The sequence below is a fragment of the Pseudopipra pipra genome, chromosome Z (genome assembly GCF_036250125.1).
Source record: "Pseudopipra pipra isolate bDixPip1 chromosome Z, bDixPip1.hap1, whole genome shotgun sequence".
In the NCBI taxonomy this organism is placed as follows: Eukaryota; Metazoa; Chordata; class Aves; order Passeriformes; family Pipridae; genus Pseudopipra; species Pseudopipra pipra.
Genome location: NC_087581.1, coordinates 4371599 through 4389102, shown reverse-complemented (window position 1 = coordinate 4389102; position 17504 = coordinate 4371599). Strand labels below are relative to the sequence as shown.

At 39.6% G+C, this 17504-nt stretch overlaps 1 protein-coding gene across 1 annotated transcript in view; it reads right to left on the bottom strand.

The window, feature by feature from the left end:
* Positions 1-1432: 1432 nt before the first annotated feature.
* Positions 1433-17504, bottom strand: part of RIT2 (Ras like without CAAX 2) — a 172971-nt gene continuing 156899 nt past the window's right edge. The window contains exon 5 of the mRNA XM_064643078.1: positions 1433-1861. Coding sequence (XP_064499148.1) covers positions 1634-1861 — 228 coding nt within the window. The 3' untranslated portion in view covers positions 1433-1633. The remainder of the gene's footprint in view (positions 1862-17504) is intronic.

Sequence of the window (17504 nt, the reverse complement as noted above, 5' to 3'; positions counted from 1 at the left end):
CAGCAATGAAGAACTTTTGACAGGTCAAAAAAATATCACTGGATTCCCTTGAAAGGAAGGGAAGGTAAAGAACAAAACATCACAATTTAATAATCAGAAATTAACTAAAATTCTTCATGAAAACATAGCTTTTTCAGTTTTAACAGAGGAAAACAAATCTACTACCCCCGAAACCACACAAAATATAACTAATTGAAGCCCTGCAAAATAGTCAGAGAACAGTGAAAAAAATGAATATTTACTAATATATACTTTAATTATATCAATTATCACTCCAGGACAGACACAAATGACATTGACTACTAGTATGGTTTCATGGAAATCTCAATCTTTATTTTTGACAAAACTTACGCCTGTTTTATTTGTAAGATTTATAAATAGCAACGATATTAAAAGAAGTCTGAGGGAACAACAAAAAAAAAAGTTTGTGAGAATATACTGTACTTCATGCCAGCTTTAAAAAGTAATATTCAAAAGACCTGTCCAACTAATTGATCAAGTGATTAGGCTGGATGGTCAAGGACTGTGAACAATGGTGAATGATCTGATGCAATTCTTTTAAGTTGAGGGCTGGATACTACATGGACAGATGCTGTTACATGCTGGGACGGAGCTGCACTGCTCTAGAGAGGGCTCTGGGAAGAATCAGACAAACAGTGCATTTGTGTGCTCCTTGCTGGAACAGGGAAGTGTGGCTGATGGTGGCACACTGGCACAGGTTACTCAGCGAAGTGGTGAGTGTCCCACCCCTGGGACATTCGAGGTTGGGTTGAACAGGGCTTTGAGCAACCTGATCCAGTGGAAGATATCCCTGCTCAGTGCAGGAGTTTGGAGTAGGTGACCTTTAAAAGTTCCCTTCCAACATAGACTATTCTATGATTTGAATGCACTGCATGTCTGTAGGACGTGGCTCCTCTGCTACCAAGCCCTGGTGAGTGAAGATCACAGGAGACAGAGCAGTATCCCTGCAGCCTCTGGACAGCTGGTGCACGGCTCGTACTCTGCTTGCAAAACCATTCCTGCTAACTGGAAAGGACACAATGAGGACAGGGCACCACAGGGTCAAAATTGTGAGTCCCCATCATTCCCTTTGGGCTTCATTCACACACACATTTGCACACAGGCACGTCGTTGCAGGCTGAGCACAGTCTAACCCTAAACCCACATGTGAATGTAGAGCTGGAGGTCAAATCCAAAAGTCCTTAGACAGTCAAAATGCCCATTGAAATCTACATTATTCATTCCTGTGACATTGAAATTATCCATGCATGCAGAGAGGAGGCAATAAGTGCATCTATTGTCCTAGAGCTGATAGAAGCTCGTTTTGCCTTGGTTGCTGGTGTAACTCGTAGCATTTGAAGACCAGCCAGGGAAACACATTAAAAACCACAGTATTTTATCCATTTGGACTTGCAGAAAAGGGATGAGAGGGTATGATAAATGACTTTATTTATAGTACAGAAGAGCCACAGGGCAACCATGAATTGGTCCTTCAAGGAGCTACTCCTGCATGAGGGCTGAAGGGAGGGAACTGCAGAACCTGCTCTGGAAGATGCTGTCCCAGTGCTGCCTCTTTGAGCAATTACAGGTTACCATGGTCAGCTCCTGAAGGATGGCTCCTGGAGAATTGCCATCAGGTTGTATTTTCCTTTTTTTTCTTCAGGGATCCTTTCAGTTTCTTCCACAGGCTATCCCTCCTCTTCATCTTCTTCTCCACCATGGGCAGTGAGGACTCTTTCCTTCGAATTTCCCTCACTAGTCCATGAAAGACATCATCAATGTAGAAGCGGAGCGCAGCTGAAGTCTCAAAAAAGGAGCAGGAGTATTCTCTGGCTAAACTCATTCCTTCTTCAGTTGAGACCTACAAAGAAAAGAAAAGTCCATAAATATACCCTAATGCACGGAGCACTAATCAGCATGAGAGCATTACACTATATATAATCTGAATTTTTTGACCCAGCAAATCACTGACCTTTAATTTTACAAGAAAATGACCTAACAGCACCCAATAGAGAAGATTCAAAGATGAAAGGATCAGATTGAATTCATGAGATATTTGAATAGAGCAGTCTGGCAGTATTCATGTGCTCAGGTATATTATGTCCCCAATTCTGATGGATCATTTTTTCCATGCATTTCCTCTCTTTAGTGCAGTAATTCTGTAGTTTGGCAGTGCTGATACCTTTATTCTACAGGCTGGAACGGATGACGAGAAAGACTTACAAAGAATTAAGGCCCTAGAAAATCCTTATTCAGCATTGATCTAATCCTGGAGGCAACTTGACTCTTTAAGCACACCAACTTTCATACCTTATTATTTTTCAGTCACATTAATTTTTGAGAGTGTCTTTGAGTGTTTTGGTCTTGATAGGCCTGTAATCCTATCACTGAGCTCATACCTGAGCTGTATGAAGATCCAAAATCTATTTGTTTTTCAGGTCATGTTTCCTAAGTGTCCTCATTCTCAGAGAACATGTGGGAAATGCGTCTTTGTAATTTGAGGAATTGTAAGGGGAAGAATCACCATGAGGCCGGAGGAGAGGAAGCTCATTTAACATGCCTGAATTTTGAAACAGGGATCTTATTCCTAAAATTTTCATGTTGGTTACGTCTTAGCATTTGCCCTGCTAGCCTGCTAAATCAGCATTTTGATTAGTGTGTGGTTGAAATAGAGCTCAAATGCTTTTCATAAGGACTGCCAGTGCCTATCTCTTAAGGTGCTTTTTACACTTTGGGAGTTGATCCAATACCATGCAAGTCCACAGAAAAACACAGAGCAAAGTCTATGAGCTTCTTGAATGCAAAGCCAGCTTCCCAGCCAACAGATCAGCCTTAATTTTCAGTGTTTGAACATAAATATGAATAAATGAACTGTATGAATGACGTGTATGGTGTATATTTAAATTCTAGGTCAGAAATCCCAGCTTTTGTTTTTATTTGCATTTGAATATCATGATTTATTCAAGTAACTTTCCAAACATCCTCATAAAAAGTCAAAACAGTACTTTGAGACAGCTTTGTGAAAGGCTACATAATAGGCCCTAAAAAGTCACAATTGCTACTGTCTGTCACAAGACTCATCTCAGTGCTTTTTTTTTCTTTATTCTTTCTTTTTTTTTTTTTCGTGTGTGTGGGGGCAGGTTTTTTTGTTTTGTTTTGTTTCTTTTTGTTTTGTTTCGTTTTGTTTTGTTTTTCTTATTTCTACCTTCATTGCACCCAAAGTGTCATTTATATTTATTAGGGAAGTAAATCCCTATGACTCAAGATGCAAACACACTATCTCATACCTACCATAAGGAAAATGACCTTTATGACTAAATAATGACCTCACCTAATTGCATTTATTCTGTCTATCTGTAAAGCTGGACATGGTGAGAAACAGGATTTGGCATGAAACAGAAAATCAGTTCATTCCAGCCTGGGGGTAAATCTTCACCAAGCATGTACCTGCATAACATAGACCACAGAATTACTCACTGTCACCTTCACATGAAGTCACAAACTTTGTGACATTAGTAAGGATCTATACCTGTGCTGCAGGTATAATCTTAATTTAATTAAGAATATTGTGAGGGCAAGTGGAGAGGCTGTATGCCAACCTGAATAATATTTACTGACACAATGAAAGATGGTTACTGCTTTCCAACTGCTATAATTGCCACCTTTAGCAAAAGGTGATGGTAACAATATGGTCTTTGTTTTTCTCTGGGCAGCTGTGTAAGCAAAATGCATGATTCAATATGTCTATTGGGCACCATTGAGGAATTGATTGTCTGGATAGAAGACTATTTTGGTTTATTTTGGACTTTATAATGATTTTTTTTTCCTTGCTACGCCTTGTTTGAACTGAAGGAGGAATTATTTTTTCATTTTATTTTGTTAAAGATGCTGCAGTTCTGAGCAAATGATTACACAGAGCTACAGTGCCAATGAAGATTTCATACATTCATTACCTAAAAGGAAGATAAAATTTCACATAAACTGAAACATCCTTATGTTAAAAACATGGTAAGGTTGTAAAGATAATTAGGGTACAAGCGTAATAACACTCAAGTATAAAAATTGCCCTCTTGTTCTGTGATTTCCTAGTCTTTACCCATCTAGCTACTCCTTTGTTCCATTCTCTTCCCCCCCCCTTTTTTTTTTTGTCTTTTCTAGGATCAAAACTATATTTTTTCCCCCCTGCAAGGAAGAACAACTGCAGGGAAGACACACTATTCTCTGTAATGAAACAAGACTGCTAAGGGCTGTGAGAAATGGGGAATACTCAGGAGAATTAAATCGTGCAGAAAAACTTCCTCCCAGTCTCTGGGTGGCTGAAGGTTTGCAACTTGGGCAGATTTGGCTGTGTTTCTACAAAAAGCAACAAAAGTTTGGTTTTGGACTCCGCTTTCCTGCCAAATTACAGAGACGACATTAAAATTATTAATGGCGATAGTTAATTTCAAAGCAAGGTATTTTTCTTAGATCTCGCCCTCAGGAACTGATTAACTGCTTCGGCAAAATTTTACGAGCTAATTCAGCATGAGGAGGACACCTGGCACAAACAATTTCAGGACAATTAGCTGATGTTTTTCAGCTTCAAGGCTGAAAACGCAATTTTTTGAAATATAATGGTCGAATAATTACCACTACTGCTTCCAGCACCAATGAATATAGCTATAGTAGCTTAATTAATCTGTTTGCTGAAGAACCTGTAAATATAAAGAGATGTCTAGAGCAAAAATACACATTTTTCTTTCAGTTCATATTTCGGTCAAGAGGCCAGACACCTATGGAATGAGAAACAGGGGATGAAGCCCTTGATACGGTGACTGATGCCCGCATAATTCCAGGGATTTACCTTGTCCCCATCTTATTGCAAGAAGAGAAACTATATCATAGAAATCCATCCCAGATCTGCACAGCCCAGGGACTTGTTGACAAATTGCAGTTCTGAGGGTCTGTATCAGTGGCAGATATGATCTGTCAGCTTGACACGGACAGACAGGTCAGGGACCGAGGTCATTCTATTGAATATATATCTGGGAAACAGAGCTTTATATCTCTTCTTTAGAGTAAACCCCCTTGATTGAATCTGGCATTGTTTCCAAGAGTATAATTCTGGTTATATTGATTCCAATTTAGCTTGTTTCTGTGCTGGTAAACCTTAGGAAGGCAATGAAGGTAGAAGACTGGTGTAATGAATATAATGAAAAACGAAAATTTAAGAGCTGGCAGAGAATTCCCAATTTTGATTCAAACTTTTAAAAACTGTGATAGTCTGGGCGGGGTTTGGATCATGACTTACAGAAGAAGGTCATGAACCTTGCAGGACAATCAAAGAGCAGGATCCCCTTAGGACAAGTCCATAAAATGAAACATCATGAACATGATGTTCCACTCTGGAAAAGAGTCTTCTCAGGTCTGCTTTGCAAAGTACATGATTCTGAGTGCCCATTTGTGCACAGGTGAGCTGGGAGGGAAGATATACCTGTGACAACATATAACTCTGAATCATGTCTAACAAAGATATACCTGTTACAACAGCACATGGACTGTGAACAGCACATGGAACTACAGGCTGAATTTGGGAGTTTTCCATCTCTGGATAGCTGAGAGCAGCTAGGACACAGCATAGCCTCCTCCTCAGAGGAAGTATTTCATGGGCTACAAACCACATTATATAGCATTAAGATTCCATTTGTGGCTTTTGCAAACCTTCCTTGGAAAATTACAAGTGAGATTAAATGCGATGCTGACAGCCTGTGAAAGCCATGATGGATGAGCTGCCATCTTTAAGACAGCCAGTTCCCCGCTAAGGTCAGCTCCTGCACAAAAACACCTGGGCTGGGTGGTGGGTGGGGAGGCACTGACAATCATTGGCCCCCGTGGGGAGAGCATAAAAATACCTGAATATCTGTGTCTGAGAAAGAAAGTGCAAAGAAACTAAACAGATCAATAGTCTGCTTCTGCCCTTGGACTGCCATTAGCTGGAAAATCTCCATCAGGATCACACCCTTTTTGTGCTCAGCAGAGGATCCCAAAGCAGATTTCATTCATGGGGGCTGTGTTAGCAGAGTCAACAATATCGTCTTGGGTGAGTTAATGGTGGTCTTCAGGTAGGAAAGAAATGCATTTCCTCCTGTGCATCTCATCCCTGCAACAGCGTGTTCTACTTGAGATGGCTTTTGCAGTTTTCCTCTTGTGATTGGGACATCTAGCTTGCCATGGAGAGATCTGGAGGCTGCAGGTGGAGTGCTGTGGAGTGCTAAGGGTTGCAAGAATTCTCCTAATTTTTTCTTACAGTCTCCTACCCTGACAGTCAACATTAAAATTGCATAATTTTGGATAATTCCATATCCAAAATCCATATCCAAATTCCATATCCATATCCAAAATTTGGATAATTCCATATCCAAAATCCTTTATCTATGATTTTTTTTTATTTTTTTTTTCCTGAAAGCCATTACTCTTTACCAGATACGGAAAGGTAAACATGTTGCTCAGCAGAATGCTCATCTAAATCCCACTGAGGCTAAAAGGAGAAATTCCAGTTGGTTTTGATCGTGCTTTGCATTTTTGAAAGACAATAATTTATGAGAATTGTATGCAAAAGATAACTATTTAAGAGCATAGAGAGGGAAGCAGCATATTGAGCAGCCTTGTTTCCAACACAGTAAATAATAAAAGGAGCAGGATAAGCCATGAGTACTCTAAATAATGTCCTGGAAAGATCCATGCCCTTGCCTTTCATCTCTGGCGGATTTTTTTCTGTTTCTCAACAAGTCCCACTCCAGAAAAAAAGAACCAGATGCCAGATTGTGTATTAACACCTAGATATCAGTTTAGAGACAGGCAAGCAATCAAGAGTGTATGTACATGTTTGGGACTCTTCCCATTACAGCCCATTCCCTCAGCATATCAGGACAAACATAATAAGGTTTTGGTAGAGGTGTAAATCCATAATATTAGAGGAAAAACTGTGGAGATCGAAAGTATTCATAATTTTCTCAGTTTCTAATAAGTAAACTTGGCAAAAGAAAAAAAGTAATATCATGGGTCTAGAAATTGAATGCAATTCTGGACAACAAAATAAAAAATAATGAGTGTTGCCAATTTGACATGAGCAGTAATTTTTTTAATCCCAACACTGACCGCTTAGTTTGTACTTAAGACTCTTTTGCAGAGCAACTGTGAGTTTTCTCATTAATCACAGAATCACAAAATCATTTAGGTCGGAAGAGGCCTCTGCAATCATCAAGTCCATCCATTAACCCAGCACTGCCAAACCCGCCACTAAACCATGTCCCCAAGTGCTACATCCACATGTTCTTTGAACATTTCCAGGAACAGTGACTCTATTTCTGTCCTGTGCAGCCTGTTCCAGCACCCGAGCATCCTTTCAGTGAAGACATTTTTAGTAATAGCTCAATCCAAACCCTCTCTGGTGCAACTTGAGGCCTTTTCCTCCTGCTCTATCTCTTGTTACTCTGGAAAAGAGACAGACCTTCACCTCATTACAGCTTCCTTTCAGGTAGCCATAGAGAATACTAATAACAACCAAGACTGACCAATTTTCACTAGTCTCAGTTCATAACTCTATATCTAAGGTCACAGGAAGAAATTAGGTGGTTCCTGGACACCCAGCACTGGCAGGTGTCGGAGACCTACCCTGGACAGGAAAAGCTCTGCATTTTGATAGATAGGACTGCATCCAGCAAAGGCTGAGCTGAATGTTTCTGTGTTGCCACCTGACTTTTTTCAGAGCCAAAGGCTTTCATTGTAAATGTCTGAATTCTGTTCTGAGAAACATTCAGCCCAAACCACCAACCCGAGACCAGATCCATTATACCTATGTCATTTTTGACAGTTATTAATTTTTCCCTTGGACAAGTGTTGGTGGCAGAGACTTCCTACAGGCCGGTATAAGGATCTTTCCAAGTGTGAAACGCTATTATTCAGGTCAAAGCTCAAACACTTGGCTATTACGGTAGTGGTTGGGGTTGAAAACACAAGCAGAATCAGATAAAACAGGAAAAATCAATCTTTCTGTCTTCCTGAGACAAGCAACACTGTTGTTATTTGTTCACATAATACATGTCATGGAATATTTTTAAAAAGAAAAAAAAAAATGTTCCAAGGCCTTATACTCTTTTTGCTTTCTTCAGATCTTTACACTTATAAACTACCTATCCTATTCTTGCCACTGAGCAATGACATTTCTGAAAGAAGGAGAAAAAACAAGATCAACTCAAAATCAACTTAGCCTGAAAAAAATGTTGAAGACTAGTTTGTGAGGAACCAGGGTGACCTTTTGTGGCCAGAGATTCAATATGACTCTGTTTCAGTCCAAACAAATGCACAATAAAAACAAAAGTTAAGCAAAAATCCTTGTTGTTAAAACCTCCAGTTCAAAATTAAACATTCTGCATTGTTACAGTTTGAAGTTAATTTTAATGTGAATCATCGCTTGAAAATGTAATGTTGAAACTTTTCTTTCTGCAGACATGAACATTTTAACCATGTATGATTCTGCTCCCAAATTTATGCACTGCAGTTACAGATTTGATTTGGCCAGAATTCCACTAGAATTCACAACTAGTTTCCACTGATACTAACCAGCATTTTTCATTGAAACAAACAAGTGCACCTTACTTTTTCCCTCAGTCCCTGGGGAAGCACACCTCTTTTCAGCAGCCAGAGCAGTTAAGGAGTAACATGTGCTGCAGAAATGTGGAAGGACAATTTCATGTCAACACCACTACTCTTAAATCCATTTGGAACTCTTCAGAAGTAATTAGTTGAACAAACCTCACTCTGACTTCATGGCACGCAATTTTGCAGGTTCAGCTTTGCTGGCTTTCTAGCCCAGACAAGATAAAAGCTGACATAGAATTAATCATTATCTTGAAGGTATTGCAATTAGTTCTGTTCCTCCTTCTCCCATCCCCGAGTTACATGCCTCAGAAGAGTTTTTCATGTTTTCCTTCTGGTCTTGCCACTCTGTCACTCTTTTTTACTGGTTTCACACTTAAGCATTTTTGGTGACCAGAATGGGATCTAGCATGAATGGCCAGGGGTGTAGGCAGGACTAGCAGGCTGAGATAAGAAGATAAAGTTTTGCTGTGTGAATTTATGCCCTGGAGGGACTGGATACCATGGAAGTAGCACGTGGCACAGCAATACACATCTCATGTCCTCAGCTGCTCCAGTCTCTGAAGGAACTCACATTACAGAGGCTCAGATATTCCTCCCCTTCCCCTCATAACCTGGACTTTGCCTTAGGAAGGAAGGAACGGGCAGGAAGGGAAATGTAGTTTTAGCAATGAAGAAAATAATAGGATTGTCTGGCACTTCTGTGAAGAGCTTTGTGTCTTATTTTTAGGAGATGGAGAGTGGAGTGCATGGGATTGTAAAATTAATTTGCTCATTTTTTAAAGGGAAACTATTTAATGGTCTTGGTAAAAATTAAATTTCTAGACACAATCAGGGAGAGTGATCTGTCCAAAATGAGGTACTTCTCACTCAGTTAGTCACTATGATGTGACATGGAGTACAGTTTAAAGTCTGTTCTGAGCGAGGAAGAAACATACTCTCATTTGGTCCAAGGGAACTGCAAATTTTTGGGGGTTGTGAGAGTTATCTGATGAATCATCAGTGATCAGTTGTTCTTATACACTTCACTACTGACCACTGTTAGATTAGATGGACAGACATTTTCTCTGACTGCTACAGCAATTTCTGTACTCTTTCAGGAAAACTCTAAGCTACTACTAGCTATTTTGTTAAATACATCTGTCTCATGTATTTTTCATATGAAAAACTCTAGATTCAATGCTAATTCATGCTTGAATTATTCCTGGAGATTTTTAGCATCTTTTGTGATGCAGATTACTGCTCAGAACTAATATCTGCTAGTCTTTCTCCCACTTTTGGAATTTTATTATTTTCCCTCACTTTGGATCCACAATATTTTTGCGACACAGGAGCTATTCCTCCAGGTAATTTCATTCCTGCTTTGGGCAAATGTTTGGAATAAAAAGAAACATCCTCCATGAAGTTGCTTAGTTGTAAAGCAAGCAAAGTACATGTTATGGTCTGTTGTTCCTAATTTGTGATAATGCTACTTCATTGTTTCACAGGTATAATGTTAAATAACTAATGAACACCTCATTTCATATAAGAATCACTATGAAATCAGGGTGCTGTCTGCTGCTTAGACTTTGAAGCTGTTCTTCTTTACTACAAACTGCACTCCTTTGACTTTATCTTGTCAAAAGCAAGACTGATGAGTGGGTTAAAGCATCTTTACATCAGGAAATGTTTCTGGAGAGATGGCCTCAGGATCTGACTGAATTGGATACTCAAAGCCACATGATCCCGCATCAGCCAGCAATAGCTCTGGGTCTAATTTGGAGAGAATGTGGAAGTGTTAAATCCTTAGCATCAGTCTTCAAGATGAATAAGTTCAGGTCAATTGCTCAAAGCATTTTTCAGAGATCTGACAATTTTCTAAATTGTCCATCATCTTTAAAGGTTCTTTGATTGCAACGCTCAGCTGAAGACATAGATGGCCATAAGATGGCTGCAAATCAGACGTTCCTACATCAGTTTCACTTGGACATCTGTTGGAGGAGATCAGGCTTTTGTAAGGGGGAAAAAAATCTAGGAATTGCAGCTTTATGTTCACAAAAAAGGAGAACCTTTTTAATTTTTGTAAGCAACAACGAACAAATCAATTCTCTCCTGATATCAGCAGATGGTTATTTAAAAAAATTACATTTAATAGAAGCTGAAAATGTACATATTAGGCTTCTTTTTAAGCAAGTAGAAAGTTAGTAGTATTGAAGTATTGAATGTAATATTGAAGCAGTATAGAATTCTTATTTAACACTGACAGTGATTTCTATTATTTCTTTTATCTATTTGTAGACTTATAGACTTTTATCTGTAGACTGGTATAGGCTACTTTCAGTCATGTGTTACACACTAAATTTCCACTAGTCAATTGAATTTCTTCATCAGAACACAGGCACTAAGCAGACCAAGGACTGAGTAAATAACTCCCAGTAACATACGCAAATCTCCTTGATATTGCATTACTTTGAAGAAGGGAGTGATACAGTCTCTAACAGCAATATTTTGTCCTGAAAACACTCGATTGACATGAGAAGATAAGACAATAAAGCAGGAGGCAGTAAGGAGGGAAGATGAAGACTCTGATTCTATTTTCCTCAGTTACCTGCTAAAGATTGGGAAATGCAGTTCAAGAAATTCAAAGGAAACCACAAAGAAATCTGGAGAGCTAAATACAAAACAAGGAAGAGGCAGAAACGGGTGTGTATTTATTTGTGCATTTTTGCACATATGGCTTCAAACAAGAACTGTAGATAAAGCAAAAAAAAACCACCCCACAACCCAACAAAAATATTAGTGGTACACAGACCTGAAATAATCTTTTGAGCCAAAGTAACCAATGGTTTCGTTTAGTTAATTGTCTCATTTTCAGACATATGAACAGACTACTAGAATTAAGCTTTGAAAGATCCGTTTTGCTTCAGCCGAATATGAGTTTCCAACACTGGAATAAAAAGGTCACAAAAAAAATGTTCCAAATGCAGCAAAAAGCGTTGTTTGTTCTGACACCACACAATGTTTCACACCACGTGGAGTGCAGCACACATATATCATCCTGGTGTACAGTTTTCACATCTAAACATACTCCCAGACTCAGATTGCAGGCAGACAGGGAATACCATCATAAGTTTCTGGCAGTGAAAAGAAAATTGCAAGAAATCTCTCCTTCCTTCTTACATCTTCATGCAATAGTCATCTGCTGGAATGCAAGGATTCTGTCTAGGCTGCTATAGTGAATGTTTGACAGAAGGGAAGCAGAGGAAGAATTTATGATGTATTTATAAAGTTTTGGACTGCAATGGATTTTTTTTTTTTCAGAAGTCATTTCCTGAAGTAAGCACATGTTGAAAAATATGAGTTATCAAAGTGTCTTATGCACAATATGAAGAATAATTTTTCAACTTTTCATCTTTTACCTTTTTATCTTGAGTTGCTTTTTAAAGAAAAAGTTACTGGATGAAATGAGAAGAGGATGTCATGTCAGAAAATGGGAGTGGTGAACTGTTGCATTTGTTTTTTCTGGAACATGTAATTAATTTTGAGATTTTAGTAATGTTGAAGTTTATTAAAAATGTTTGTCAAACAACCTCATTACAGGAAATATTGCAGAGTATCTTTATCAAACTAATGACATTGATCTTCCCCATGTCAATATTAATTCAGGCAAAATATTACACTTTTGCAGAATATGAATTGATTGAAAATGTCATGGTAGCTTTGTGGAAACTTCCTTTTCATCTCCTTTCTGATGTGACAAAAGGAGAGCTCTTCTTTTCTTTGTCACGGGAATATTGGAAGCGAGAGGCCCATGACACAGGAACCTTAAAACAGGAGTGACAGCTGCATAATGAGCACCCATTTGGCTTCATCATGTGGTCCACCACCGTGGACAGTGTGTAATAGAAACTTGAGTCTGAAGAACTGTGCATGAAGGGGATAACAACGAGAAATGAATGTGTGGAGGGAGAAAAATTAAAAATCCTAAATGGCTAGTGGGTAGGAAAAGCTGTAGGAAGACATTTAGCTAATTAGACATAACAAGCTCTCTTATTGCCTGCTAACCTTGCTCAAATTACCTCGCTTTTACTGCAGGCTGAGAACATGTACCTGGATGGTTTCCATGGTAACCTGTTCATATATTTCTGGTTAACTTGTCCTGTTGGCAAGCTCCTTGTTTGGGGAGCACTTTCTTTGGATAACCCTTCCATGTTTGCTGCCCATGGGCTTTGATTTGTAATCAGAAGACTGAGCACCTTAAAGTAAGCAAAGTGAGAACTAACAGCTGGCAGAATCTTAACTTTTTATAATATAGCCCTAAACTTTCTGCCTTACATCCCCAAGACATGTTGGATATTTTACTAACAGAAACTTAACCAATGGTGATGCTTGAGGGTGTAATCAGAAGGGGTTTTTTCTATATTTTTTTTTTTACTGAAGCCAAAAAGGGATACCTTTTCTTATTTTTGCCACAAAGAAAAGGATACAGTAAAGAGAGAAGAGAGAAGCAGAAGAGTGAAGGTGGAAGGATGGCAGAGGGGAGAAAGACAGATTATATCTTTATTATGCTAGCTTGGGGGTAGAATGAGTAAACAGACTCTTAACAAACAGAATGGAAGAAATCCCTTGCTAGAAGCATCTGTTTAACCTCTTCTACCCATGATGTATCCTTCCAATTATGCAGATACTCTTGATGTATAAAAGCTGCTGTATTAATATACCCTGTGAACCCAAATCATGATTATAACTCATATTCTTATCCAGAGCAATAGACTTTTCTGTCCACCACTGATAAAGCTGCAGCTCAGTTTACCCAGCAGCACGTGTGAAAGTGCATCTACACACACAAACACACACACACACACACACAGCAAACACTGCTGGGACCAGGTCGAGCCTCTCCAATGCACCCGGCAGAAAGTTTGGCCTTACAGCAAAACTTGGATGTGGGTGCTGACAAAACACTGCTCTAAAGAGTCCCTTCGGTACTGGGAGGCATTCAACATCAACTCCTCTACAGTTTAGAAATGGTTTCTGACATTTATTTATTTGCCATGTTTCAGTCAGATAACTCAGTGGAATCTGCGGTCTGGTCAGACTTTGGAAACGGCAGTGAAAAGGTGAAAATACAGCACATGCAATATAGATGCCACAGGCTAGGTTATCTAGTCTTTTCTAAAGGTTTTCAGAACTTTTTTGGAGGAAAAAAGTGATGTGTCATAACCTCGGGGATAAGCAACCAGGTGGACTGCTGCTTCTACATCCCTCCAGACAAAAGATTATAAACAACAGAAAAGATTGAAAATGAAAGACAGGAAACAGATAACATATAACTTATGATAAATATATTAATAACACTGTGTGGGGAAAATAATACATTAAAACATGAAGAGTATTAAGGGCCAGGGAGAAGAAAGGTATGGTTTCTCAAGGTATGGTTTCTCAGGGGTAACTTATCTGGCTCATTAAATATTAACACTATTTTATCACTGTTTGTGACAGTGGCTGGTATGTAAATCTGGAACTTTTGCAGATTGACACCCATTCCTGAATAAGCAACACCACAGCTCAGACTGTGGAGTGGAATGCACAGGGTCATCATGGAATGGTTTGGGTTGGAAAAGACCTCAAAGATCATATCATTCAACCCCCCTCCCATGGGCATGGACACCTTCCACCAGACCAGGTTGCTCAGAGCCCTGTCCAACCTGTCCTTAAACATTTTCAGGGATGGGGCAGCCACAGTTTCTCAGGGCATCCAGCAGCTCCACAACCTTCTTATGCTGGATACAGTTCGCTGGATGGCTTCTTCTCAGAGTGGAATAGAGGGGGAGAATCACTTTCTTCAACCTTCTGATCACACTACTTCGGATGCAGCCCAGAGCACGGGGAGTTTCTGGGCTACCAGCACACATTGCTGGGTCATGTGGAGCTTCTTATCAACCAACACCCACAAGTCCTTCTCCACAGAGATGCTGTCCATCCATTCACTGCCCAGCCTGTACTTGTGCTTGGGATGACCCCAACCCAAGTGCAGAACCTTGTACTTGGCCTTGCTAAACTTCACGAGGTTCACACAGGCCCATCTATCAAGCCCTTCAAGATCCCCCTGGATGGCCCATCCCCTCCCTCCAACACGTGACTGCACCACACAGCTCACTGGCAAACTTGAAACATCCTTACCCACATGCACAGGTATAACAGTGACAAAGGCAGAAAATAACTCATTTGATTTCTCTCAGGAAGCTTGCTTACTATTTCCTAATGGCTATTTTTTATTTTCTTAAATACATAAATAAGTCTACGTTTGGGGGAATAAAATTGCTGGTACTAAAAGCAACAGCTGGTGAAAAACAGTAAGTGCTTAACGCCTCAGCAGTTACTGTCACTAGCAATTCAGGACATGTTATCACCCTATTATTTTTTTACCTGTAGAAATAAAATAAGTGTTATTAAATGCTTTAGGAAACGACAACTGCCTGTGGTAAAGTTTCACTGTGTGAGATGGAAGGAATATTAATAAGAGGATAGGTATGATATCTTTGAGAAAAAATGTGGAAAAGTAAATGTAGATCCCATGTCAGAAAGAAGAGGCAGTTGCTATGGTTGACACAAATTTTTCAAGGTGGAATTAAGTATTTTCTACTGAAAGCTGTATAGAAATCAGAGAATCGTTGCGTGGTTTAGGATGGAAGAGATCTCTCTAGGTTATCTAGTGTAAACTCCTGCTCATAGTGGGCCCACCTGGAGCGGATCGCTCATGACATATTCAGCCAAGTTTCAAACACCTGCAAGGAAGGAAATCTCCCAGCCTTTCTGGGTGCTTCTTCCGCTGTTTGACCACTCTCATAGTGAAAAAAACCCAAACCCCTCAAAATTACCTGTGTTCTTGTGCTGCAAATGTGGGGGTTTTTTATAAGGATCTAAGGATCATTTCCTTGGACCTGCTGGCTAAAATTTTACTAATACCACCCAGAAGCACCTGAACACCTTTGTTGTAAGGGGACATAGGGGTTCATGGTCAGCTCATCCAGCAGGACTTTCACATCCTCTTCTCCAATTTTGTCTTCTGCAGAGCTCAAGGGCTACTTCTGCATGATGGTGTCCATCCCAGTTGCATACTCAGCATTGCTTTTGCTGAGTTACGTGCAGCTCCTGTCAGACCATTTCTCCAGTCTGACAGTGTCCTCTTGTTTATATTCCTTTATACATCCTACCCACCAGTGCATCAACCACCCCTCTCAGTTAGGTCCCACTTATGAAGGTATTTCCCATCTCAGCATTTAGTTGTTAATATTTATATTCAAAATACTGCCTTGAAATTGACCTCTGAGGAATGCCACTAGTAAGTCACTGCTCTCTGGACTTTCTTCTGCTCATCGGAACCCTTTCAGCGTGGTCATCCAGCTAATTAATTCCCACTCACCTTTAGTCTACCTTTCCAAACCCTACCTCACCTGTTTGGCTGCAAGGACACTGTGTGAGACTGAGTTGAAAGCCTTGTCAGAGTTCAAGGTAAACATAATCCACTTCTTTCAGCCACAGAGTCACTTGTCTGAAGACCATCACAGAATTCAGCTTCTCAGGCACGATTTACCCTTAGTAAATCCATGCCAGCTGTTCCCAGGCACTTTCTTATCCATTGTGTGCTTGGACGCGGAATTTTGGGAGAGGTGCTTCATGAACACATCATCTATATCTTCTAAAGGCAACTGGTACTGAAAACATTTACCAACATAATTGATTTAGCTTTAAACTGGTTATCTCAGGTAAACTGAGTGTACACTCCCAGCTGAGCCCTATCACTTCAACCTCACTGAAACTTCTTTCAAGGTTGCTCAAAGAATGTACGTGAAAATGTAGCTGATGAGTCAAGATGAACATAACAAGAGATAACACTGTCTTATGTAAGTAAACAGGTAGAATTTTTTTTTAAATTAAAGCCTTTGGGTCATAATTTGAATTTTTCCACCTGCTAGACTTCTGCTTTACCTCTTTCTGTTTGTTTTTTGTTTGTTTGCTTTTCTCACCATTTTTCATGGTTGAAAAGCTTGAATAGCTACTTCCAACCTTTTTTCTTAATAGTATTTTATCAAAAAGAGTGCAAATCCAAAGTAGACCACATATTGTCAAGGAGGACAGGCCTTGATAATATGAAAGAAAAGGCCTCACAATCTGAGAGAATGAAAAAGAGAAGCACTCAACTTTCATGCCATATGGGCATGAGCAAATAAAGCAAAATTACCAAAGGAAATGGAAAATTTTCTGCTGCATCTCAGTTCAGACCCCAAAGAAACAGTCTGATAACAAGCAGCCATCCGTCTCTGAACAGGTGTTATACCTGAGTATACCAAATAAACTGGTAGGAGGAGGGGGGCAGGAAAAGAAGGGAACAGCTTAGACCACAGATGGCTTAAAATAATGCAAGAGAATATTTGGTTTTAATCCAGAATGACTGCACCTTTCCACACGACAGCTCTAGACACTGAGACCTACCCCTGAAAAAGATGTGGTTTGATGTTGCTTCCCTATGTAGATGTGACATTTACAACAATGGCTGTTTTTCTCCAGTGTCTCTAGTGAAAGGTGAACTGTTTCAATCTATACTCAATACTACTTTCATTCCGAAACATACACTGAACTTTGCACTCCATAATCTGATGGTGGAACACACTGCAGACTGCAGAAAAGCTGTAGCTATGGGATCAGTAAACAGCTTAAATGAAAATTACACTACTGCTCATCTGCAATGGGATTTTACAGTTTTCAATTTCTTTGGTCTTCCAGGGATTAGGTGTCCAATGTTGACTCACTTTCTGTTCTTTTATTAGTGTTCTCTGCATTTGTAAGCCAGATAGTCCTCTGAAATCAATAAGGCTACTCATAGA